The 27083-nt window shown below is 41.1% G+C and overlaps 1 protein-coding gene and 1 long non-coding RNA gene across 10 annotated transcripts in view; one reads left to right on the forward strand and one right to left on the reverse strand.

The window, feature by feature from the left end:
• Positions 1 to 25360, reverse strand: part of LOC309632172 — an 81953-nt gene extending 56593 nt beyond the window's left edge. For 2 of the 8 annotated variants that reach the window (XR_014246760.1, XR_014246763.1), the window contains exon 1: positions 24843 to 25359. This is a non-coding gene — a long non-coding RNA (uncharacterized lncRNA). Of the gene's footprint in view, positions 1 to 24842 lie in introns of all 8 variants that reach the window. The other 6 variants (XR_014246761.1, XR_014246764.1, XR_014246758.1 and 3 more) reach the window with 5 other exon arrangements.
• A 117-nt stretch (positions 25361 to 25477) lies between these two features.
• RSBN1L (round spermatid basic protein 1 like) overlaps positions 25478 to 27083 on the forward strand; it is a 65408-nt gene continuing 63802 nt past the window's right edge. For both annotated transcript variants that reach the window (XM_082399339.1, XM_082399340.1), the window contains exon 1: positions 25478 to 26063. In XM_082399339.1, the coding sequence (XP_082255465.1) occupies positions 25499 to 26063 (565 nt within the window). In that variant the 5' untranslated portion in view covers positions 25478 to 25498. The remainder of the gene's footprint in view (positions 26064 to 27083) is intronic.

Genomic DNA, 27083 nt, shown 5'->3' on the forward strand with positions numbered 1-27083 from the left:
GGATGGGGCCTGGTTACCAGGAAGACCAACCCTGTGTTTAGCAGGCTGGGGCTTTGAGTCAGCCAGACCTCCAGAAAGGGGAGGAATGCTGGAGATGGAGTTCAATCATATGGCCAATGTTAGTTCCTAAGTAATGAAACCCCAGTAAAAACTCTGTAAGCTAAGGCTCAGTGGAGTTTCCTGGTTGATGAACACACTGACATGCTGAGAGGGTGACATGCCCTGATTCTACGGGTAGAGGGAGTGAAAGCTCCGTGTCCAGGACCTTCCCAGACTTCGATTTTAACACATTATAATTTTCTTATAGCAAGTTAAACACTTGGTGTTTTTTTCTTTGTTGTTGTTGTTGTTGTTGTTTTTCAGGCTGCACCGTGCAGCATGTGGGATCTTAGTTCCCTGACAAAGGATAGAACCCCCTGCATTGGGAATACAGTGTCTTAACGACTGGACCACGAGAGAAGACCCAAAATACTTGGCTTTATATTTCGTTATTTGTATATCTTTCTCTCCTGTCTAGACTGTAATGTCCTAAAGGGCACTGATTGAGTCTTCTAGGATCCCCACAGTGTCTAAGATCAGGGCCCAGTGAAACAGGGGGCAGGGCACAACCTTTAAAGGAATGACATAGCCGTCGAGGATAGGACATAAACTGGTTAGAACCAATTAGGCCCAAAATGGTAGAAGATTTGACTTCCAGTAGAACTTGAGCCTCACTGTAATACATTAGCATGCTAAATGACACACCCACCAGCAACAGGACAGTTCTGAGGCTGACCATAAAAGGCCAAAAAGTGGATGGTGGCCCAATTCCTGGAAATCCCTGTCCCTTCCCCCAAATAGTTGGAATACTCCTCCCACTTGTTAGCCTATGAAACTACCCAGCCCATAAAAACGAACCACCCCATATTTCGGGGCCAGTCTCCTTTCTGAGACAGACCACATTCTGTCTGTGGAATATGTATCTCTCTAAATTCACTTGCTTCCACTTCACTGTGGCTTGCTCTTGAATTCTTCCCTGTGTGAAGCCAAGGACCCTCACTTGGCGGCCCATCCCAGGGACTCACCTGAGACCTGGGACATGACCATCCTCTTGCACTGCATTTTTCCTGCAACACCAGGGTTTAGAACCCTGAAGGACTAGGGAAGAACCAAACAACAGTCTCAACATGCAGATGCTAATGTTCTTCTTCAGAGCATGGCTGAGATTCTTGCTTTTTGGAGCATTCTTGGTGTTTGCTAGTTTCTAAGCATGGTTCTTCAGCCTACTGAAAATACTGATATCTTTCCAATAAATTCCCCTTTGCTTAAGTTGGCTGAAATTGGTTTATAATGCTTACAGCTGAACTCTGATAGGAGAAAGCAAAGGCAGCCTGCTGCTTCTGCAGGTTTCAGCAACCTCTCCTGGTATCTAGCCATCTGAATCCTTTCCAGTTCACATCACAGAAATGCTCTGAATTATTCAAGCCTTGGGGTCCTTGAGACCCCAAGCACTAAATTCCACATTTACACCAATTGTTCATGGAACAATCTTTGAAGGAAAAATACATGGAATCCTCTTATGGATTTAACATTTAACTTTTAATATGCTATTGAGTTGCAACAAACATGTGGAAATACCGGGTAAGACAGCCATAGGTGAAACAAAGCCAAGTGAGATCCAACAATTATGATTGGTGTCAAGTTGGATGAGTCTTCTCTATGTTGAAATGAGACAAATACTTAATAGGACTGTATTAAGGCATATATGAGAAAAAGGAGAAAAGCAATTACTTTTGCTTTATTTGGCACTGGCCAGGCTTCAGTTGGATCAAACTATATTCAATTTTACATGCCATGCTATATACAGAAAAAAAAACTTGGAGAGTGTTCAGAGAACAGCAACTGATTAAAGGTTTGTTAAATTAGACCTATGAAAAATTGTCAGAAGAACTGGGCATGTTCAGTCAAATGCAAGACATTTGGGCAGGATGAACAATTAAGTACAAGTATGTGAAGAGATGGTTCCCAAGTTTGAGGTTTAGGTTAAACAGAAAGTTAAAAATCATGGGATTAAGAACATAAAAGTCCATGGAAGTATGGATTAAATATTGTGAAAACCTTAAACTAAAAAGCTTTTAAGAAATTGATGAATGGAGGTATCTGTAAGTTAGAATTCTGCATATACTATTATTAAAATAAATTTAATTTTATACTTAAATAGAAATAACCTAGAAAATAGAAAAATATTTTGATGGATTGCATTTAAAAAGTAAAAAATATCAGATCAAGTATGAAGAATGTTTTTAAGAAAAAATGGTCTATCTGGGGGCCTTCTTTGGGACCGAGGTTTGCGAGAACAGAGAGGAGCTCTGAGATTAAGTCTCTCAGTTCCTGAATGAGGGTAATTCCTTTGTGTTGGTGCGGGGTGGGGGGCAGTGTCATGAGCAGCTTGTCTGGTTTCTTGAGGTTCAACCCTCATTAAAGACTCCCCAGAAATCCCCACCATGAGATACATGATACTCTCCAGAATGGTCCCTGTTAATTATCCTTTCTCTTTGTCCAACAGAAACAGTTCCTTCTCTGAAGTAACTTCTGCTATTTTTAAAAATATTTATTTATTTATTATTTATTTTATTTATTTTTGGCTGTGTTGGGTCTTCGTTGCAACATGCGGGCTTCTCTCTAGTTGTGGTGCGTGGGCTCCAGAGCTCGAGGGCTCAGTAGTTGCAGCGTGTGGACTTAGTTGCCCTGCAGCATGTGGGATCTTAGTTCCCTGACCAGGGATTGAACCTGCAACCCCATTGTAAGGCGGATTCTTAACCACTGGACCACCAGGGAAGTCCCCACTTCTGCTATTTGGAGGTCTTGTTGGGCAAAGCATGTAGACAAATATTTCTTCTCCAGTTTACACTCTTTATTTCTTAAATGCAGAGGGAGAGAGATGAAACCAGGAAGTTTGTACCACTTTTACTTTAAAGTTGTTTTATTAGCCTCATAATTTGTTTTTAACTTAGATGTAGATGTTCTAACAGAAATCTCACTTAAGTGTCCTAGTTCTCTCTTTAGGTTTGGCACCTGAATCCTGCATCTAGTTGTCTGTTTGTTACTATTCTGACACCAATGAAAATGTGTGGGTTTTCTCCCCACACCGACCAATTCTCAGTCACCAGCTGGGTGTCCTATAATTCAACTCAGTTCTGACACTATTTACCTGGAGATAGCATCAGATCCCACAGGTTAAGGTTCAGTCCCACCAGGCTGCCCTCTACTTCAGACACTAATCACAGGTCCAGGTGGTTACCTGTGCTTCTAACCGACTGGCTATAAAGAGCAGGTTCCCACAACGCCCTCCCGCAGTTTGATTAATTTGCTAGAGTGGTTCACAGAACTCAGAGAATAATTTTATTCCTAGGTCACTGGTTTACCATGAAGGGATTTAACTTCTCCAAGGAGCCCTAATTCTTTCCTTCCCTATGCCAGTTCCACAGCACCTGCCTACAACACACCTCACAAAAGTTAATTATCAATTCAGTTAATGCCAAGTTCTCACGATTTTCTTAGACCATAAATGGGCCTAGATCCAAGTTGTGAAAGTAGGTAGCACCTCAGGTCTGCAGTATCTTTGAGGATACCAGACCAGCAGCTCTGGTGATAGGAGAATAATATGCTCTACAGTTCACAGGGCAAAGTCCTGATAGGACAGTCTGACGAAGCTGTTAACAAGATCAAAAAGGTCCCAGACAGCACTGGGGTCTGTTGGGCCTGTGGAAGACCAATAACGATTAGTGATAATGCAAACATGGTATTTGTAATATATTTAACAACTGGTGAAACCGAAATGAAGAGTGTTAATACGGATGTTCATTGTACTAATCTCTCAGTTTTTTATTTAATTAATTATTTTATATAATCTTATTTTTTTTGGCTGCACCGCAAAGCTCATGGGATCTTAGTTTCCAGACCAGGGATCGAACCCAGGCCCTTGGCAGTGAGAGCACGGAGTCCTAACCACTGGCCCGCCAGGGAATTCCTTCCCAGTTTAAAAAAAAAAAAGTTGGGGTACTGAGTCTTAATTTCTTATTTGGGCCCCTTTTTCCTAATCTGGCTTCATTATACTGTTTTGATGTCTTCTTGACAGTAATTCTCTTGTTGCCATTATGTTATTACTATGTATGCTTGCTGGATAAATTAGATAAATCTTCAAGAACTAGACAAATGTTTTAATGATTGAAAACCAAAATAAATACATCTTACTACAATTCAGGCAAGCAAAGTCTTTTTTTAAGTTATCACATAGTTAAATCTTATTTTTTAGATTTTAAATATGAACATGCAATGCATTCACATGGCTTAATATTCAATAGATACAAGAGGACATACAATAGAAGTTTCCCTCTCATGCCTGTCCAGGCCACTCAGTTCCCGTTTCCAGAGACAACTAATGCTATCATCTTCTGTGGACCCATCTTCCCAGGGACAAAGAAACGTGTTTTAAATTTAATAAAAAGACATAGAAAAAGCCAAAAGGTAATACAGGGGACTGTTTTCGGTGTTATGCTGTAAGCATTCTAAATTTCAGCAAATCTATAGAAATATACCTGTTATATTTTTCACTAGCAAAATATGGTCAGGACATTCCTGTTCACAAAAGATGCTGTACAACACTGGACATCTGGTTTTTATGTGACTACTCCTAAACAACCGCCTACAATCAGTTCACTGGCTCCACTGCTGGTGTGCAGCCTGCAGCTAACATGTTCCACGGGCACAGAGCACACAGCAGTCAGATAGGCACTTACGGTTCAGGCCAATATCACATAATAGCAGCCTTTAAAAATGTACAGAAAAAAAATCATCTCATTTATATGGCATGGCAAAGAACTGAGTCTCAACCATGTGCATGTTCAAAGATTCAAAGCTTTGAGAGAAAAATACACGCCAAATAATAACCCTGTCTGGTGGCACCCCTCTAGCCTAATTCCATAGCAAACTGGGGTGGAATTTATCCAGATAAAAATATACATCAGACTATAAATTAAAAAAAGAAAAAAAAAGACTGATGTAATAGTTTTACTTTTAATAGCAGTATTTACAATAAATTAGAAATTATGTCCTTAGTAAATATTTAAACTCATGTTAAAAATTTTGAACGTCAACTTAAAACTGCGTAAGGAGGTGCATAGTTTTTCAAATTCTTGGAGAGACACAAAACAAATTTTTGAGGATCACTGTTCTAACCTATAAATATTGGACTCCCAACCATTTCTGCCTCTGTGGGGGACTCTGAGTGAGCGCTCCATTCTGGGCTTTAAAGGGGAAGAATGAATGATGGGGAGGGTGAGACTGGGAAAGGCGGGCATAATCAGACCAGCAACGAGTATCTGGTAAGGTCTCTGCTCAGTGTGGCCTCGTGATTATCCTCTCCTGGTGGCTGGGCCTGGTGCTGCCCTTTCCTTTGTTACAAAACTCACCACAAGGTCAACAAAGGATGAGGGAGTCATGAGGCTCAGGGGCCTTCAACTCACAACTGAATTATCCCAAGTGACCAGCGCTGCTCAGTTCTGCGTTATGACTGAGAAAGTCAGAGCTTTCTCCTTGTTCTTTCTCCCCCTTTCCCTTCTCCGTTGCCTTTAAATCTATTAGAGTGTACTTGGCACTGCTGTGCTCTGCTGACTTCACTCACACTTAAAATGAGTGCTGACCACCAAGTACAGAAATGGTGAAATTGGTCTGCCAGAGCTGAGGAACCTGGTGGAAAGGATATTTTCCACCCTTGGTGAGATGCGTGTACATTTTCTCCTCAGGTGGATATGGGGGGATCAAAGATGCTAAGCTTCTCTGTCATCTCACTCTCTTACTTTGAGAAACAATATCAGACAACGCCAGCGCAACACGATTCATTTCTGTGCACAGTGTCTAATTTTATTTTTTCGAGGGGCTTCTCACATCTTGCTGACTTTATTTTAATAACCACCATTTGCGTTCCATGTTCCACGTTAGCGTCTGAGCCAGTCTCTACGCAGTTGGCCATTTCTCTGCAGCCAGGACTCTAGAAACAGCAGATTGTCTGAGGTTTCTCAAGTTTGCTCTGCAGGTGATGTTTGCTTGGGTCTTATCTCAGAGTGGTGTCGTTCTACAGGGGCCGCTGGGCCTGGCCTGGCTGCTTTTGGCTCAGTCTATGGGATTGGCTGAAGTTTTTTGGCCCCTCTCGCTCTCTTCTGCCTTCTTGAAGTAGCTAAAACTTTAGAAGAGTATTTTTTTCTTGAACACACATGAAGTGGTCTTTTTACCTTCTTATATATCTTCACCACCTGTTAAGGCAACAAGGTGAGCCCAGACGTCACTGGTTGGGAGAAGAGAAGGGGGCTGGGTGGAAAGGGGGTAGCTAAGGAGGAGGTTTGTGCCAGGCAGGGGCAGGATTATCTGGGGTGGGTTGGGGGATAGAGGGCATCAAAGGGAAAGAAGAGGAGCTTGGGTAGGGTCATCTGACCTTGCCTCCTGATCCAGGCTGAGAGGGGGTCTTCCTCTTCTTCCCCCGCTTGATGCTTGTAGTTTGTGGCTTCCATGATTTCTTGGACAGTTTTGCCATGTTGAAGCCACTCAGTTGTCTACCTGTGTGCCAGGCCTGCCCTCTGTATATATACCTCTCCCCAGGACAATGATGAGTCACACCTGTTCTGCTTTGTTTGGTCATCAGGGCACTCCCGACAGCCAATGGTGGCTATGGGGGGCTGATACATCACAAAGAACCACTCCTGAGGGCTGGGGGTGCTGGGGAGGCCCAGATGCCCTGGCTAGAAAAAGTACCCACTAAAGAGCCTTCCCACACTGACCTGCTCCCCTCCTCATCTCCCCATGTTCAGTTCTGGTTGTACACAAGGCAGAGAGGGTGTTTCCCCTAAGTCATTCCCCATGGTTCATTATACTGTCTCCCACTCTTCACTGTCACCTAGTATTGCGGATATCTTACCTAAAATCAACAAGATAGAGGTATGGCAGCCTGATCTGAAAAACCTAGGAATTAGGGAATTAGAGGAAAGTGTTTGAGGCATGGTGTCCTTCATTGTCCGTTTAGACAAGAAGGCTTTGAAATATAACTCAGCACAAGGTGGGAGTGTGTGCATGTGTGTGTGCATGTGTGTGTACTAGGGTTACTCATTCCCAAGAAATAAAGACTAAAGTTATGAAATAAGATTAAATTTAGGTATCTGTCTATGTATCTATGTATCTATTTATGTTTATAGATACTGTATGTAAATACCTTAGGAGATCAGATGGAATCTTTGGAATGAAATTAATCTTCAAAGAAGCAAGGAGTTTTCACTTCAAATTCTGGGATGGCAGATAAGCAGAGATCAGAAGTAGAAGCTCCCCTCCAGACCAGAGCTCACCTTTCTCCCCATCTGCACCTGTCCCCTCTACAAACAGCCCTAATGACAAATCTCTAGACAGAAGGTAGATTAGTGATTGACTAGGGCTGGCAGGAGAGTAGAGGAAATAGGGGGTGACTGCTAATGGTATGTGGCTTCTCTGGGCTGATGAAAATGTTCTGCAGTTAGACTGTGGTGATGGTTGCACAACATTGTGAATATGCTAAAAATCACTGAATTGTTTAAAAAATCACTGGAGTATGATTTAGTTATATTAAAATATGATTTTAACTACAACTCTGGTTCAAGTTGGCTGACTGACAATGCATATGTATCTCTTCTTCCCCAAGAGGCCCCAATACAATGATAATGAAGCATCTGTAAAACCACAAAATGAAGAGAATGGTAGAGGCTATACCTGGCTGAGAGATTACACTTCTGGAAGAAGGAAATCTGGTGGAGGAATAGCTAATGAAGAGGGCAGGGAACAGCGCAGTAGAGAAATGCAGAGAGTGTGGCCGAGGGGACAGTCACTCCTTTCTGCAGAACCTGGCAGTATCTCAGGAATGGGAAGCACCAGGTCATACCAAGAGCAAGGTAGTGAGAGGATGAGGACCCTAGAACTCAAAAGGAGGATCTTGACACTATTCTACCAGTTATGTAGATGGCTTAGGAAAGGGGGAGAGGGAAGGGAATAGGGCAGTGATCTGGCTTTTAATTATTTCGGTTATTATTATTATTATTCCAGCAGAGGCCTGCCCACCTGGAGCTGGGATTCCTTTAAGATCCAGGAGAATAAATTGGCAGTTATACAGGAGCAGACTGAGTTGCCTCATTAAAAAGGCTGTAGAGACTGGCAAATCTTAAGACAAAACTTGCCTTCACATGGGGAACTTTGTCTACTGCATCAACTAAATTTAACTTTTGCTACAGCTTCACTTTCTCTTACAGATTAAAAGATTGAAAGTGGTCCAGGCAGCCATTCCAAATTAAATTAAATTAAATCTTAAAATTCCAAGAGTAGAGGTCAGCCTTACTTGCTAAGGTTTTAGAGAGTAAAACCACATACAATGGGTGGGAATAAGAGGGGAAGAATGTTTGGCTCAATGAAAGAAATAACTTCCTAACAACTAGGGCAATTCAAAAGTAGAACAGACTACTCTGAGAGGTAGCAAATCCCCATTCACTGAGAACCTATGTGCTGATCAGTGTTATAAAACAACCATTAGCTTTGCAGCTCCACTCAAGGTTATTTTTAGTATATGTTGGGAAAAAGAGAGTTTTGTCTTAATGTCCCTCTGAGTTCTCCATCAAGCAATCACTCCTTAACTTCCCAAAGACTTCTCTGCTAGTACCAAGACTCAACTCTGCTGGTCACTCCCTAGAACTATGGGTAGAGGCCCCACAAAACAAGCTATCCCCTTACAATAGTGCCAGAGGAGGTGTGAGAGGGGCAAGCCTTCTATAAAAATCACCATTAGTTTAAGTTGCATGGGTTTATTGAGCACAACAACATTTAAAAAATGATTTTCCCTTGCTTTTGCTTCTGTATGTGTGGTAAAATCTCTTCAAAAGGGATACTCACTGGGCATAAGTTGCTATACAGTAGTAGATAACCAGAACGTTTCTCTGCCTTTTTTCCTCCATGGCATTGACTTTTTTACAAAACCAAGTCTGTAATCTTGCAGAATAACCCACATTTCTGATTTTCCTTGTGACTTCATTTAGGATGGTCACTCCCTCAATAATACGAAGACCCAGGAGAAACTTTGAAATTATTTTCTTCAAGGGCTCGATTAAATTCTTTGCCAAAGGTTAATTTCTTTTGGGGCTTGGTCTGAGGGTTGAGGGGCAGTGGTAGTTCTAGGGATACAAAGATAAATCAGATACATTCACTTTGCTAAGATGCTGAAGAGGTGAAATGCGCAGGAAGTTAAACCCATTGATCTTGGCTCTAACATACAGTCATTTAGTGATTTCTTTGATCTACTTGTCTCCACCTCTACTGCACTCACGAACCTGGGTTTCCCTTCTTCCATTTTTGCTCCCCACCAAACAATACCTCACACAGTTGTGAGTGATCTTTATAAAATGTAAATTAGATCCCCCAGTTTTTTTTAACAGGGCTTGTTGTCTTCTAGATCTTGCCTCCTTTTCCAACTTCAGCTTGTACTCACTACATCCTAGGTATACAAATATTCCTTCAGTCATACACAAATATTTCTGTAGTGTCTACTATTTAAAATATTGTTCTAGACAAAAGAGAAAAATCTTTTCCTCGTGGAACTTAACTTTCTTCTTGTTCCTTGAACAAGCCCACCTTCCTCCTCCCTCAGGGTCTTTGCACAGGCTATTCTCTACCTAGAATGCTTTTCTTTACACTTCCCGTTCCTTTTCTGACTATTCTATTTAAAGTAGCTTATGGCTTCCCTGGAGGTCCAGTGATTAGGACTCGGTGCTGTCACTGTGGTGGCCCCGGGTTCAATCCCAGCTTGGGGAACTAAGATCCTGGCAAGCCACGTGGGCGCGGCCCAAAAAAAGAAAAAAAGTAGTTTAAAGTAGTTTCTTCTACTCCTGCTGTGGAACTCCATTTATTTCCTTCATAACTCATACCAGGGAGAGAGAGAGAGAGTGTGTGTGTGTGTGTGTGTGTGTGTGTGTGTGTGTGTGTGTATACATATATATAAAGAGTTTTTTGTGTAATACATCTATTCTCTAAGGCCGGGATCATGTTCATTTACTCTGCCACTTTATACTTAAAGCTTAGCATAATGACTGTTAGCACATGGTAAGGGCTCAATAAACATTTGCTAAAAGAATAAAGACTCTGATTATATTTTTATTGAAAAGAATCACTGATGACCAATTATCTAAAAAGCCTGTTATTTATATCCTTTTATAAGTACACTTCAGAAAAAGGTAGGTGAGTCTCTAAACTGTGATTTATGGGCTGTCAGATTGGCCACCTGACCTATCTTGATCTTAAAAAAGTTACTCATCTAATAAATACCATGAATGTGAAAACTCTAATTCTGAGTCTCCACTGCTATCTCCTCTCCATATGGTGCTACTTTTTATAATAATCTAAGCATATAAAAAGTATACATAGTTCAAAATATTTATCAGCTTACAGCAATATGATTATAAGTCATGGGTGAGGGAAAAAATAACCATGTTCTAAACTGGACAAACAGGTTTTTGAGTTTATTAGAGTCCAAAGGTAGCAAAGCTGTAGTTAAACGAATAGAGCAAAACCAAAAATTGTTAAAAGAATGGGGTAAAAGCAGAGAAAGGGAGGTCCCTTAATGAGAACAGTGGACATTATATTCTTGACCAAGTAGATATAGGTCACAGTGCTGTGCTGGTCACAAAGGGGACCAAATTAGAGACGATGGATGGATTCTTATAAATCCAACCCCACTATGGGAAAGCAACTCCAAGCATAGGCCCTACGATCACAGGTCAGTAGCATATTTGCTATTCCTATCACGTAAATTTCTTTTCATTCTGCTAACATATTAAACAGTGAATACAGAATATATATTCACAAAATACAGAACTTCCAGGCTAGATATAAGAAACAAAGATTTAAAACATCAAGGGTCTAAATATGGTCTTCTGTGATGGAGTAAACTGCCGAATGTAGTTATTACATATTGGGCTTCCACATAAGAATTCATTTGAAGAGTGGATTCTTTTAGAAAGTCTGAAAACTACTAGTCTAAAGGATGGCAGAACTATTACAATACATGTGGATTTTTTAAAAGGTAGTATCTCAAAATGCTTTAGTTGATTTGCATAAGTAAGGCCAAAACTTATCAAATATTCCATGGCCCACAGAGATCTAAAATGCCCAAAATATAATACACAAAATATACTTTGTATTTTAATTAATTAATTAATGTATTGCTGACTTCTGGATTTTGCTGACCTAAAAACGGGCTTCAAATAAGTACATCTGAATTTAGGATATTATTCCTGGCCTTTAAAACTCTCTCAGTCACTCTGTTTTGGAACCTCAGGCAAGTGACTAACATATGACTTATATAAAAAGGACTGGTTGTGCTTAATACTTGAAGATTATATAGCTAGAATAATGCATGTTTTACCTACAATTCTCCTTGCACTGATTAAACTCTTTACAGCTATGACTTCTGTTGATAGGATCCTGTTTCTTAGTTCCATTTCTACCTAATGGGATTAAATGATACTTTTTTTTCTTAAATGTAATTCTTTTTCCCTAAAACTGTTGCATATTATTATCACCGTCTGTTTTGAACTAAAGGTATTTCCTAATTCCTTCTTCCTTTACCATAAACTATACCAAACACAAATGCAAACAAGTTATTTGCAAACTATAATGTTTTAAAGAAGGAGAGTAAGAACTGGGGAGTCAAGAAATCAATTCAAGTTAAGTAAATTACTGAATTCTGAGCCTGAATAATTACAGGACATAAATAATTTGGACTCTTAAACATAAACCAACTCTTCTATTGCTCCCCATCATCTAATCAGGGTCTCTAAACTTTCCGATCCCGTAGCATGTGCTCGTTTTCTAGGGCTGCTGTAACCAGGTACTACAAACTGGGTGGCTTAAACAACAGAAAATTGTCTTACAGTTTTGGAGACTAGGAGTCCAAGATCAAGATGCCAACATGGATGGTTCCTTCTAAGGGCTGTGAGGGAAGGATCTGTTCCATGCCTCTCCCCTAGCTCCTAATGGTATGCTGGCAATCTTGGAGTTCCCTGGCTTGTAGAAGCATTACCCCAAAATCTGCCTTTATCTTCAAGAACACCAGTCATATTGGCTTAGGGTCCACTCTACTCCAATATGACCTCATCTTAACCAGTTACATCTGTAATGACCCTATTTCCAATTAAGGTCATACTTTGAAATACCAGAAGTTAGGATTTCAACATAAATTCTGTGGGGGGACACAATTCAGCCCATAACACACCATAATACATGTATATTTATTTATTTATAAATTATTTACATCCAGTACTGTAAAAAATTATATATACTGTTAACCCCTACACAATTAGAAATTTTTAAAAAAACAATACAAAGGTAAATATACTAGAAGTAGTAATATTTTCTTTATGAACCATAACAGGTTGCCTTGCACACACTCTGGATTATACACATCTCACCAATTTCAAGGATAAAATCAAGCTCTTTGGCTTGGTATATCCTACCTTCTAACGTCTGCCCTCTGCTTACTTCGCCTGCCTCTTCTGTCACCCACCACATACCTGGCATTCCAACCAATCTGAAGTATCTGCAGTTTCCCACATGTGCCAGGCTCTTTCTCGGTTCAGCAACTCTGCACTTGCTCTTTCCTATTACTGGAATGTGCTCATTCTCTTTGCTTCCCGTGAACACATAGTGAACTCTCAACCATTTTCTGAAACTCAGCTCAAATGTCATCTCTGGAAAGCCTTCACAGACTGCTCTAGGCAGCACAAAGCACTTTTGCAGGGCACGCAGCACCTTGTTCATATCTCTATTATTGCAAGTTTCTGTTTACATATATATTTAGGCTGAACTGATAATGTGACTATTTTTGATCTAAAAACCGATGTAATTTCACGTGGTTCAACTTAACATTTCACTAAACAACAAGTCCATCAAGAGCACGGACGGTCTTATTCATTTTTATATTTCCAGTGACTAAAATGGAGTTTGACATAAAGTCCGTAATATATGCTTCTTGAAATTAAGGAAAGGCTTACACATATACCTTCCACTTTCAGATTTTCCTTTTCAAGAATGGATAAATATTGACTTGATCCTTCCTATAAAATAAACCATTGGTTTAAGCTTCATTGGCTTTATGTAGTTCAATAGTATTTTAAATTACTTTACCTTGCTTTTGTATCTCTGTGTCTGTGGTAAAATCTCTTCAAAAGAGACACTCGTTTTTTAAAAACAGAGAAAAAGCAGGAAGAAGCTATGTAAGTATCATTTTGTAATCAATATAAATATATTTTACAATTTTACTGTTTCACTTTCAAAATATTTTTATGCTTTTGAACAAAAAATACAGGTAATCATAAGGAATATAAACAGGAGAGCTAAATAAAGAGATTAGTTGTATAAGATGAATATGATATTTTAAATTCCAACAATATTTTAGAGAGCTAATGTAAATCTAATTTTAGAATGTCAAATTTTTCCTAATTTTATTCAGTTTGTAGAAAAGCTGTGATAACTGAGATAACATTTAAGTATTACACGGAGAGTTAAAAAGCATGGCCTGCAGAAGTATTCAGCTAGAGTTAGGACGCAATACTTGGTGAACCCTGCGAGAAATTAGCAGGAAGTGAAACACAGTTACGTGAACATTTTCCACTCTTCCTCATTAAGCCCTTAAATTAACAAAATGCATGCACTGAGTCTTCAGCATACCAAGGCAGTCATGAGCAACACCTTTCACAATCTGGTTCTTGTCTATTTTAGAGACTCCTCTCCTTTTACGGCATTTCATGCCCCTTATACTTGAACTACAATGAACTTCTCACAGAGAAAACCACATTAAACATGTCGTTATTACATATCTTTTTCTAAATGCTCTTTCCTCAGCCTCAAAAATCTGTTTCCATCTTTTTGCCTTCTAATTTTTAAAAAGTCAGCTCAAATATCATCTTCTCTGGGATTTTCTTCCTCATTTCTCCTGCTACTGTTGTTGACCTGCCTTTTGCATTTTCACTGTACATAGTTCATGCCACCACTGCATTATTTTAACCATAGTGCTATAATTCACCTGTTGACATCTATCTTCTCAATTATATTATCACACAGTGCTGGGTACACCACAGATACTCAATTCCATTTGTTATACAAATAAATCAGTAAGAAATGAAATGACAGTCTTGAATAACAAAGCACTAATGAAAAGCTTATTTGGAAACAGAAATTGTGACTACAGAGTAAAGTCTGTTCCACGAGGACAGAGACCATGTCTGCCTTGTCTACTGCTATATTCCTAGCACTTGGTCTACTGTCTGGTAGCATGTGGATGCTTTGTAAGTATTTACTTGAGAGCTTGTTTGGAGGTTCTAGCAGGGGCGCACAGCTACTCCTATACCCTTGACCTAAGAATGGCCCACCTCTATTGAGGACGGTTGTCCTCTTCGACCGAGCGCACAGCTTTGGGAGGGACACACATGGAGTAGTGAGGGAGGAAGGGGATACCTGCCTAGCCAGCCAGATTGGCCAGATCAAGCCTGTTGATTAATGGGGTGACAGATGTTGCAGCCAGATCACCCTCACATCCTATAAATATTTACTAACTAAATACTTAATGTATATGGAAAATAAGGAAAAACAGACTGCATATTAATTGAAGATAAACTGAAGAAAGGCATCCATAAAGAGGTAATAAGAGAAGCATCTCTAGCATAAGAGGTAGTATATCAAGGAAAAAAGAAACTGTAGAAAACAATAAGATCATTGATTAGCAAAAAATTTTTTTAAAAATTACTAAACATATTATAAACATGAAAGAATACTGGGGGGGAGAGGCAATATAAGTTCATGTAAATATGATTTATGCTTTCAGTTAGTCAGAGTGGTCATAGACATTAGCCTGACCACAGAAATAAAAATAACAACGTCCTTCACATCTGCAAAAGATTCTGCCACTGTCATTTGCCACTATGCATTTATGTTTTCCTGTTTAATACCTCTACCTGGGGCATCAAAAGTGGTATTTAATCTCCAAATGGAGTTATTCATTTACAAGCATACCACATTATGACTGCATACCTGTAATTTATATTGGTGCTGCATTATTTTAGGCTTGCTTTCCTATGATACACTGAAGCACTTAACTTGGTATCATCATCAAACAATATTTAAGAGGACCTGTGTGCCTCTAATACTTATGCCCATGTACTTACAGTTCACTATGAAGAAGCTGAAATCTCTAAATGTCCATTCCACTCACACTTTTTTTTTTTTGGTCGTGCCACGCAGCATGTGGGATCTTAGTTCCCTGACCAGGGATGGAACCCATGCCCCCTGCAGTGGAAGTGCAGAGTCTTAACCACTGGACCACCAGGGAAGTCCCTATACCACTCACACTTTTGACCTAGATCAAGGTGATGGTCAAGGTACACTGGTAGTATTTGTAAACTCAGATGGCAAGATTAAGACTTCAGGGCAAACTCCACCCAAGGTTATAAGAATTCTACACATAGAAAGCTTACCCTCTTTGCTTGGCACTTGGAATTGCCCATCTGTGCTGACAAGGTTGGATGTGGCAACGCTTGACCCCACGTTTCATGCCATGGTAGTCAAGGTTTCCAGGTACCTGATTTGTACCTCCTTTTTCTGTCCTCTATCACTAACAGATGTAAAACTCCCAGTGACTTTATTCTAGAATTTCGTGTTTTCTACTCATTGAAATCAAACATAGGGATAAAACGGGGCAAAGACTAGGATTAAAATCCGAAAAATAGAAATTACAATGTAAATAGACTTAATCAGAGCTTGGCTTGGATTTAAAAGTTAACTTAAAAAGTGGGTATTTATTTGATGGTTTTTTAGTTTAGCTGTTTTAGTTATACATCTATTTTTCAATCTAATGGTACACAGAAGTAGTCGTTCATCCAACGGGAATCAAGAAAAGCCAGCACTTGCACCTGAGGCAAGATACATGTTACTTCATGGCACTGTTCATTAATTATTCAGACAAGCTTTTCAAATTAGAATCTGTGAAACCAAAAAATTGAAATGATAACTTTGTGACAGTCATAGTTTTGTAATTTCCTGGCTCTACTGACAAGTGCAGCATTTGCACAAAATTGTTCTTCTGTGGGTCATCCCTTCTGGGAATCTGTTAGACCGGCTTCAGGATATTCAGGTTACCCAGACTTTGGGCAACTGCATTATAAAGTGTCTTGAGAAGTTCAAGCCACTGCTTATATAGGTCTGCCTGTCCTCACCCTCTCCCACTCTCACTCCTTCCCCTAAAAATACTCTTGGCCTAGTATGAGATAAAAGCACTTGTGTCTACCAGCACCCTAAGAAACACTGCATCTTTTCTGAATGTGTATTTTTGAAACATAATTTAATTAACTGAAATTTCTAAAAAGGCATGATCAATGTTTAGATTTAAAATTTTGACACTTTAGACTTCTGCTTCCTCTTGCAAGATAGGCTACATTAGAAAATTAGTTTAGTGTCCGGATGAACATGGAATTCCAGTTCATTTGTGAAAAATTCCTTGTAAGGCTTTTCAAAGCATAGGATGAGGTAAAATGTCTACAAACATGAGGCTTACACAAGGCACTCAGTAAACATTATCCCCCTACCCACAGTGATGGTCTCAAAGTGTGGCTGAAACAATGAAGCAGAGAACAGTTATTCTGGAGGTGAAGTTTTCCTGTTCAAGAACAAAGTAAAGTATAAGCGGCAAAGGAAATTCACAAATTGGGTACAGGGCTGGGTTTTCAATCTAGAAATGCTATGAATTTATCATCTTTCTTTACACCTCTTTGCCACACTTAGGTTTCAAAGTCATAATATATACTTTACCCTCTACCCACCAATTCTTAGCTAAAATAGTTCCCTCTTTCCAGAAAACTGACTAGTACCATAAAACTTACGCTTGTCTTTTTAGAGATTTACAACACTGAGTAAGGCTCCTGTCATACATTTTACAGGCTTCCTATCCCTTTCTTAAAAATAAGTATCAAAGGATTTCCCTGGTGGCACAGTGGGTAAGACTCCATGCTCCCAATGCAGGGGGCCCGGGTTCGATCCCTGGTCAGGGAACTAGATGCCACATGCATGCTGCAACTAAGGAGCCCTCAAGCCGCAACTAAGGAGCCCGCCTGCCACAACTAAGACCCAGCACAACCAAATAAATAAATAAGTATCAAAAAGATCTGATGTCCTTCCATACAAGAATTCTGGCAGCAAAATTAACCTGCCAAGAGATGTTACAGATGGTTTCTATTTACTCTGTTTGGTCCCTTTTATTCTTTCTGCCTTCTTCCTGCTCCGCGGTGGCTGCTGACTCTCCAGCGAAGCCGTTAAGCAGCAGCCACTCCCTCACCTACAATTTGCAACTTCCCCCAGACTTGAGTACCTACGCGAACTGGAAAGACTGTGATTGAGCAAGCAGTTAAGTCATATTTGTTGTAAAGTATCAGTGGTTAAGAGGTGAGAGTTCAACTCACCTGCATTGTTGAATTAAAAAAATATGGGCTGAAAGTTTCACACCTTGATAGTTAAGGCCCTTTCTTTTCCCCCTTACCCAAGTTCCAGGCAGGAGAGAAAGGGGGAAGGGCAAAGGGGTTAAGTGCCCCCTCCCACCCTGAAAGGAGCTGTCCTGAAAGCCTCACCCAGACTTCCATGACATCACTGCCATCCCTAGGAATGAGGGAGGTTGGGCAGTCTACATTTTTGTTTGTTTGTATTTTTTTACCTAGGCACATTGCACCTGAATGAAATAAAGTTCAGGTAGTAGGAAGAAGGGGGAAAACAGATACTAGACATCTCTGCCACAGACATATTGAGTTTGAGGTGCTTTTGATATATCTGTGGAAGATGCTGAGTGGATAGGTCACAAACACAGAGGACCAGCCAGGTTTACAGATATACGCTGGGGAGCTGTCACTATAAAAACAATTTACTGACATTATGGGCATTTCTGAGATTGGCCAAGAAAAGGAATAATGTGAGGGAAAAAATGCCCTTAAATTGAAACTTGAGTCTCCAGAGGAGGAGCCTATAAAATATTGTGAGAAGGAGCTGATATGATGAGTCTGAAATGTTTTTGAGATATTCAAGTGAATAGTGGCACTTGAATTTGAATGATAATTTTCTCCTGGTGTCCCCACATCCATCCTTTATTTATTAAAAATTTTTATTTTGGATACTATATGGCTAAACAAATGCTATTTGGGTACTTTAACTTTTTCTTGTAACTTGATCTCATAATAATTAATTGCCTTTTATTTTTTTAACCGGAGTTACTTTAATTATTTCTGTATGCAACACCTCTACTTACAACACAGAGTATATCTCAACTCTGGGACCTCAAATAGGTTGTTTTTTACCTCTTAAATTTAAGAATGATTATAACCAGGGTGAGGGAAAAGATTTACATAATCATCACAGAGCCCAAAGTTGGTGGATGCCAGAGAAATTAATGGTCAATCTATGGTTCAGTGGGTTCTTTTGTCATATATGTATACATGGATTCAAACTTGAGAGGGGTCTTATTTGTCAGCAGAAAGGGCAAAAATATAATGTTATGCACGTTAATAAGTTTCCTTTTCTATAGTTAATTCCAATAGTTCTTTTAACAGGTTAGGTGTGGATGGATGCAATGCTGGTCAATAGGTTTTTTACTTCAACTGTAAAACAGAAAGTTTTCAGATGAATACAAAGAAACTGGTCCTAGATATTACATTTTTTTCCAGTTTGATAGAGTTCTTTTTGAAGTTTATTCAGAGTTGCTTAACTCCAAGATTCTGAAGACAGCTATGGAAAAATCAAAATTGACCCTCTTACTCCTGTTACTACTCTGTTATCTAAATAGACCTTTCTTCCTACAGGACAAGATTATGTCAGTGTTTTTCTTACAGCTCTGACCATCCCTGTATGAGGGAGACACCCATAAAATCTCATGCTATAAACCTGGCATTGTTTCACTATTCAGATCTGCAGCTAGAGCTATTCTGCACTTTTGGAAAAGAGTTATAGAAATGTATTCTGAGTTGTATGAATTTTCAATGCATCACTGTACTAATATCAATACATTAAGAAAGAGTGAAACTAATAAACTAAGAAACAGTCACTATGGCCGAAATGCACATGTAGGTATAACTAGATTCATCAGAAAGCTAAAATTTTGACTTTTTTTTTTTTTTTTTTGGCTGCACCACGTGGCATGTGGGATCTTAGTTCCCTGACCAGGGATTGAAACCTCACCCCCTGCAGTGGAAGCACAGAGTCTTAACCACTGGACTGCCAGGGAAGTCCATTGATTGTTTTGTGGATATACTATTGCATCACTATAGAACTATTCTATTAGTTTCTGGTGAAAAACAACTAAATTAGTTAATCAAAATTCAGGCTGAGTCATTAATTGATTTATCCATTTAATAACCATTTGGTGGGTGTCTAATTTATACAAGGCATTTGCTAGATTCCAGAGATACAGTGGTGAATAAGAGTGACTAAGAAAGATGTGGTCCCTGTCCCCATGGAGCTTACTATTTACTAAGGGAGACAAAAGATAAAAAGTAAGGAAATAATTGTAAAATAATTATAAACTGTGATAGGTGCTCTGAAAGAAAGAGAATGCTGTGACAGAGAATAATGAAAAGAGGAAGGCCTGTAATGACATCTGAAAGAAGAGTTAGAGGTGGGAGGGAAGAAGCGTTCCAGGCAGGGAACTAGCCTGGGCCAAGGGTCTTAGGCAGGACTGGGCATGATCAGGGAACAGAGAGAAAGCCATGTGACTGATGCAGCAGGAGCAAAGGGGAGTGTGGAAGAGATGTTCAACTATCTTTTCACATGGTATAAAGGTAGAAATCAAAATCCTAGAGCAAGAGTCAGCAAACTATATATTGCAGTCCAAATCTATCCTGCCTATTTTTATAGTTTTACTGGAACACAACCATGCCCACTCATTAATATACTGTCTATGGCTGCTTTTGTGCTACAAGCAGTAGTTGCTAGAGAGACATGTGGTCTGCAAAGCCTAAAATATTTACTATCTGGCTCTTTACAGAACAAGTTTGCTGGCTCCTGTACTAAGTGTGGACTAAATTAGAACTGACAACATGAAAGTTGAAAAGATCAGGCTTTCCTAAAGCATAGAACCACCCTTTATAACTGGTCAACGTTGATTCACAAAAGAAAGACACATAAAGATGTGCAGGTAAGTGTGACAGAGGTAGGACTTTGAGATTTCCATGCCAGAAGGGTAGAAGGGATGTCTTTAAGGTTAAATTTCATAAAGCACAGGGGGGGACTTCCCTGGTTGCGCAGTGGTTAAGAATCCGCCTGCCAGTGCAGGGGACACGGGTTCGAGCCCTGGTCCGGGAAGATCCCACATGCCGCGGAATAACAGCCCATGCGCCACACCTACTGAGCCCACGCTCTAGGGCCTGCAATCCACAACTCCTGAGCCTGCGTGCTGCAACTACTGAAGTCTGCGCGCCTAGAGCCCATGCTCTGCAACAAGAGAAGCCACTGCAATGAGAAGCCCGCGCACCGCAAGGAAGAGTAGCCCCCACTCACCGCAACTAGAGAAAGACCGCGCGCAGCAATGAAGACCCAACACAGCCATAAATAAATAAATTAATTAATTAATTAATCTAAAAAAAATAAATAAAAAAAGCACGGGGGTCAGGAACCTGGACAAGGCCAGAGGATAGTATACTGCAGAGCAAAAATGCAGTTAGGCTCAGGAATATTGGAGGACGCTATACACAGAGAAAACCAGATTCTAGGAGGACAGCTCTAAACACTGCTAACACACATTTATCATGGCTACAAGTTCACATATATTTGCTTAGTATCTATTCTAGCAATTGACAAAGGTAGGGCCCTGAGTTAACAAACAAAACTCTCAAAGGCTACATTATCCAAGGTTAAGTCACTTTTTTCTAGATCAGAAGTCAGACTGGGTTATGTGACCCACAGGTATGTTTTGTCTGGCTTGCGTAGTTTCTTAGGAAACCTCACATTAAAAAAATCTAGACATTTAGCAAGTAGGCCTGCTTCATTTCCATACAGGAACAATCAGCAATGTACCTTGTAGATAAGGCATATAATTCCCAGTTTCCACAGTCCTCACCACTTCCTATTATATTATAGTCAACCTGCCTTATTATTTTTTTAACCTATCAAGACCATTTGATTGTAACCTCTGATCCTCATCTTATCATAAAGATCACAAACTGCTCTTTATATACTTCTTTTCAACATTTGTTTTCTAACCATGTCCCAGATACTATGCATACAAATATAAATAATGCATCATTCCTGCTCTTAAGGAGGCTCTCAAGCTAGAAGCAGAGATCAATGAGTTAAATGCTCCTAGGCAGAATGATGATGGCACAAAGGAACGATCAACTCTGATTTGGCAGGTCAGGAAGCGCAGTACTAGGGAGATGCTTGAACCCAATCCTGGAGGGGTATGACAGGTAGAATGCACAGAGCGACAAAGAGTGCCACTCTTTTGACAACTACACATAGTTCAGAATAGATGAAACAGAGGAAAGCTGTAGGAGAGTGAGAGAGAAAGGAGTGCTGGGGTTATATCAAGAATGGCTTGTATTTACACTGGAAAGTGTGACTTTTATCCCATATGCCAAAGGGAATTAGTGAAGAGACTGAGGCATAATCAGGTTAATATTTTAGAAATATAATTTTGGAAGCAGCATGGAGGATAGTTTAGAAGATGGAAGACTTACAGTTAGGAAGGGATCATTGACAAAATCCAAGCTGGCTGGAGGCCTGAAGGCAAGAGGCAGCAGAGGGAATGGAGAAGAGAAACTGGTTAGAGACAGTGACTGACTAACGCAGAGGGTGAGAGAAAAAAAGAAGTCAAAGAAGACTCCCAGCCTTGTAGCTTGAATGATAAGGTGGATAAAAAATGCCGGAGAATGATACATGGGAGGATGAGAATGGATGGTATAAAATCTGAGGTGTAAGTGGCTACAAAAGCGGCAACATACATTTGGCATCTGGATAAGAGTCAGGAATCAGGCGGAAGGTCAAGGCAGGACAGAAAGACTTGGGAATTGACAGCATTTCTGATAAATCAGAAGACAATGCGATGCGTAATACCACATAGAGGTATTTAGAGTCAGATAAAGAGCAATGACATATCCCTAAGAATCCCCAACTCCCCAATAAAAATTAATTAAAAAAATAAAAGAGCATATGAGAGAGAGAAAAAAAAAGTGCAGTCTGTGTCCTCAGAGGGCAGCCAGGTGTCAGACAAGAAGATGGAGAACCAGAGTACAGGGTAGTATGTTTTCAATAGAGCTGTTAGCTGTTAGAGGAGGAATGAAAAGAGGTGGGAGAGATAATAAGTGAGTAAACAACAACAACAAGCGAAAAGAAACGGGGACGAGAAGAAAAGGAACCAGCAAGTTAGGAATCTAGTCTTGACAGGGAGAGAAGGCTTCTCCAAGGAAGTGAGGCTTAGCTTGAGCTGAGATCCAAAGGATGTGACGTCTCATAGGTACCTCATGTTCATCAGGTCCAAGATCAAAGAGCATCCCAAACTTGTCATTCTTCCAGGGTTTCCTAGCTCAGTGAATGGTCCCACTGTCCATCAAGTCACGCAGGTTAGAAATGTAGGAGGTATTAATGACATCTGCCTCCCTTATGCCCATTATCCAAATCATCACATAAGCATCAGGTAAAGAGAAAAGCAGTCGGGTAGAGGAAACAACATATATAATATTCCTAAATTGAAAGACAGTATGGTGCATTCTGGAAATTGAAGACCTTTTACTTTGAGATAGAAGAGGAAGGGGCTAGATCATGATGGGTTTTGTTGGTCTAAAGTTAAGGATTTTGTTCTTCATCCTAAGAGAAATGGAAGTCATTGATGGGTCCGAAGCAAGGAAAGTGACAAGATCAGATTTATCTTTTGAAAAGTGCATTCTGGGTAGAATGGCAGGCAGACTGGAGAAAACTGGAGTATAAGAAGACCAGAAAAAAGGCTACTGTAGTCATCCAGGTGAGAGGGGTGGTACTTGGAATAGGGTACCAACAATGGACATGGAGAGAAGTGGATGGTGTTAGTGCTAGTAGAGATTAAGCCAGTAGGAACTGGTGACCGTAGTGGGAATTCTCTCCCAGTTCAATGTTGTTAGGAATGACCTAGTTTTAAGGGAATGGCTGATTACATGGGAGAAAAGACAGATAATTGAGCATGTTTTGTAACAGTACTGCCCTTAGACCTGAGTGAGTACCCTCCTCCTGCTGCAAAGGACATTGAGTCCATGAGGTCAAGGGGCCATGTCTGCCCCTTGAGCCTGCACTCCTCTTTCAGAGTGGCTAGATCTGAGGGCAGATGGAGCAGCTGATTACATATCACTATTTGCAGGGGGCTCAAGATGTGGACATAGCTTGGACATGCTGGGTGAGGTGGGTGACGACGTTGGGAGTGGGAAGAGAACAGGGTCAGTCTGAGGACTCTAGAAGTCTGAGAATTCTAAATTTAAACCTGGCCTTCCAGATCATCATTTAAGTAGATTTGCCAAGGTAGGAGAGTAGAATATATTTTTAATAATAGTTTGTTATCTTGATTTATAACTTAAATATTTAGACACATGGTCTGTGAACCTCCATAACCACACTCTTGCTCAGGCTCTATAAATTTAGGGTCTGCCTTGATAAGAGTGTATAGAAGAATATAGTGCAATTAGTAACGAATTCAGGTGAGAGTCCACTTTAGCTGGGCCCTTAAGAAGTCAGATCTTCCAGACTTCTGCAGGGAAGATAAGGGTATAAATGGTGCAAATTTACAGGCACTATATTATGTATATAAGAGACACTCTCTTACATCTGGAGGGCCAACAATTAAGAAGTTATTTTAATTGTAATGATTTCCATGTGATTTTGAAAAGCTTCTTAAATACAGCTGAAGTTTAGAGCGCAGAAGGGATCTTAGTAATCATGTAATCAAATATACTCATTTAATAAATAAAACAGAAATTCAGACAGATAAAGAGCACCCTGACTGAGGTCACAAAGCTAGTCAGTAGCAGATGATTTCCAGCCGCATAATCTCTGTCCACACTTTTCAGTAAGACATCTACTGTCAGTCAATTCCAACTACACAGCTTACACTTGGTTTCATTGCTATGCATTAAAGTACAGTGAATAGTTTTCATTACTTTGAAAATCTGACGCACCTCAAAAAAAGTCTATAAACTAATATTAAATTTTGACCCCAAAATATTCTTAAAACCAATCCCCTTTACCCCTCAAAAGTGAAAACAAAATAAAGAATTCCAACTTCATGAGGTGACGAGAACTGGTAATTCTGGAAAGTTACTTTTAATTGTTTTCCACAAAGTTATAGGCAACTTAGGGCACCTTTTGGGACTCAAAAAATCCTCTGACTGGTCATCTCCTCATTTGACTACTTTTATTTTTACATCTATTCCTTTGCCTTCTTGGTCTCATGTAAGACCTTAGAGTAAAATTATAATCGTACTCTTCACTTGGTTGCAATTACTGTAACCCATCTCCTCAAATTCCTTATCTTCTAAGCTACAAACCAAAGCACGGCGCTTACAAAACATCGAACACTCAGACTGCTAACTAAACGCTAAAATACACACTTAAAAAAAAAAAAAACTTGCTTTTCAAACATCTATAAATATCGCTAATTAATTTTTCTTAGCAAATCTGTTATAATAATGATAATAAAATTAAAATCTTTAACGGTCTAATCACAAGAGCTTAAAAAAAAAAAAAATTCTCCAGGAGAGTCTTACCTTCAAGCTCGGTAGTAATCCGAAAGTTCTAGGTGTGCAGAAGTTATCTCCCTCAAAGCATTAGAGATGACGATCTTAGCAAAAGAGTAACACATCTTGTCAGGACACCAAGCGACTTTTAGCTCCTCCCATCAGTCGACTACTGCCTAACAGAAGGAAGGATTTAATTTCCGGCAAAATTTTCTCCTCGGAGCTGAGAATCTGCGAAATTCGGCTTTCTGAGCGGGAAAAGGCAGGGGAGGGACCAAAAGGACTCCCCAGGGAAAAAGGAAGGGAAAGTGGTATAAGACAAAGTCGACGAGGCAGAGACGGGCGCGGGGCCGGGGCAGACTTTGGGGTCTGGAGTTGGGGTTCTCTCAGACACTCACTGGGCGCCCGCGTTCACGCTGACGACAATTGGACGACCCTCCCCTCACAGCTTGCTCCGCCATTAGCTGCGCCCCGCGGACCTGTGACCTCCAAAACTGGTACGCTTGGCGATTCCCCCCACAACTTCGGCTCCAGACTTGCGCTTTTGATTGGTTCTTAAGATATCCCTCAGCGTGGCTCGCCCAATGGAGGGCCCGGCCGCTCCGCCCCTTCCCCGCCCCCTGAGGAGAGCCCGCCCCTGCCCCGCGCCTGGGAGCGGAGGAGAGTAAATACAACAGGAGCGCAAAATGGCGGAACCGCCGAGCCTAGTGCACTGCGCCCCCGCCGCCGTCTCGGAGAAAGAACCGTTTTCCAAGCTACAGCCCCCCTCCCGGGACCCGCCGGGTCCTCTTTCCGCCAAGAAGATCCGGACTGAGGAGAAGAAGACGCCGCGGAGACTGAACGGAGAAGGAGGCAGCGGCGGCAACAGCAGGCAGCTGCAGTCTTCCGCGGCACCTTCGCCTCAGAGCTATGGCAGCCCTGGGTCTTGGAGCTTCGCCGCTGTGTCTGCTGCCCCCTCCCCGTCCTCTGCTCGGAGCAATTTCTCTTTCTCCGCTGGCACGGCCGTCCCCTCCTCAGCCTCTGCTTCCTCGTCCCAGCCGGTGCCGCGCAAACTGCTGGTCCCTCCTACGCTGCTGCACGCTCAGCCTCACCATCTCCTGCTGCCGGCCGCCGCCTCCTCCGCCAACGCCAAGCCGCGCAGACCCAAGGAGAAGCGAGAGAAGGAAAGGAGGAGGCACGCCCTCGGCGGGGCGGGCGAGGCCGGCGGGGCAGCCCGCGAGGAGAACGGGGAGATGAAGCCGCTGCCGAGAGGTGGGTGCCGGCGCCGGGTGGGGGGAGGGGAGGGCGCCCCGGGTCCCCGCCACCCGCTCGCGCCCGCGGGGCCCAGGCAGGGGGAGCGCGGGGGCCGCGTGCGCCAGCCTGGAGGGGGCGGGAGGCGTCCGGTTCTCCGCCGGAGATTTTGCGGTCCCCATGGGGACAGGAAATGGAGCCTGTAATTTCGGTAGCACCGAGGGGGATGGCTGAAATCTATTTTCTGTATCTTTTCTGCCTCGATAATGCGCGGCAGGATTTGTAGAATTCGATGTAGAGAACCCGCCTAGGTGTGTTTCGCTACGGAGGGAGATGGGAGGGAATGGGATCGCGAAGGGTTTGGTCCTGTAAAAGATGCTTGATTATTAGACCGTTTAGACGTGATCACGGAATTTGTATTTGTGACACAGGCTCCAACGCCAGAAAATCCTGTCAAAAAAAGGGGTGTGGAGAGCATTGGCGTCAGCTGGAAGCTACCAGAGGCCTGAGCTTTTCATCCCTATTAGGGAAATGAGGTAGTGTGCAGGGCCCGGAGTGTGCTGTTTCATAAGGTACCCTCCCTCCACCCTCCTCTCCACTCCGTATTCTTAAGTGTTGTGAGTGGTCCTGTTTGAAATACCACCCTTAAGAAAGAATTTTCAGCCATATTCTTTTTTTCCTGCAGCAAATGATAAAATCAGGAGCATTGACGTTTTTTTGGCCAGACCAAGTACTTGCTGCAAAATGTTTTAGCATCAGAGAAAGGCAAATTCTTAAGCGTTCTTTTCAGACACGACTGCGCGGTTTTCTTTTAAAAAGTAGGCTAGTCATATAATTTTCAGGAAGTATTTCTATAAAATAGGTGGTCCTACCTATTTAGATGTTTGATACGTAGTTTTGACAGTGGTACAACGTGGAGACTGGTTGAAAATTAGATCTTTATGTGATCAAAAGCTTAAAGCACGTAGTGATCTTTATTATAAATGTACGTTGATACACAGTATTGTGAAAGTATTTTTGCTTGTTTTAGGAAAAATGAAA

The sequence above is a fragment of the Balaenoptera borealis genome (assembly GCF_965194805.1).
Source record: "Balaenoptera borealis genome assembly, chromosome: 7".
Classification (NCBI taxonomy): Eukaryota; Metazoa; Chordata; class Mammalia; order Artiodactyla; family Balaenopteridae; genus Balaenoptera; species Balaenoptera borealis.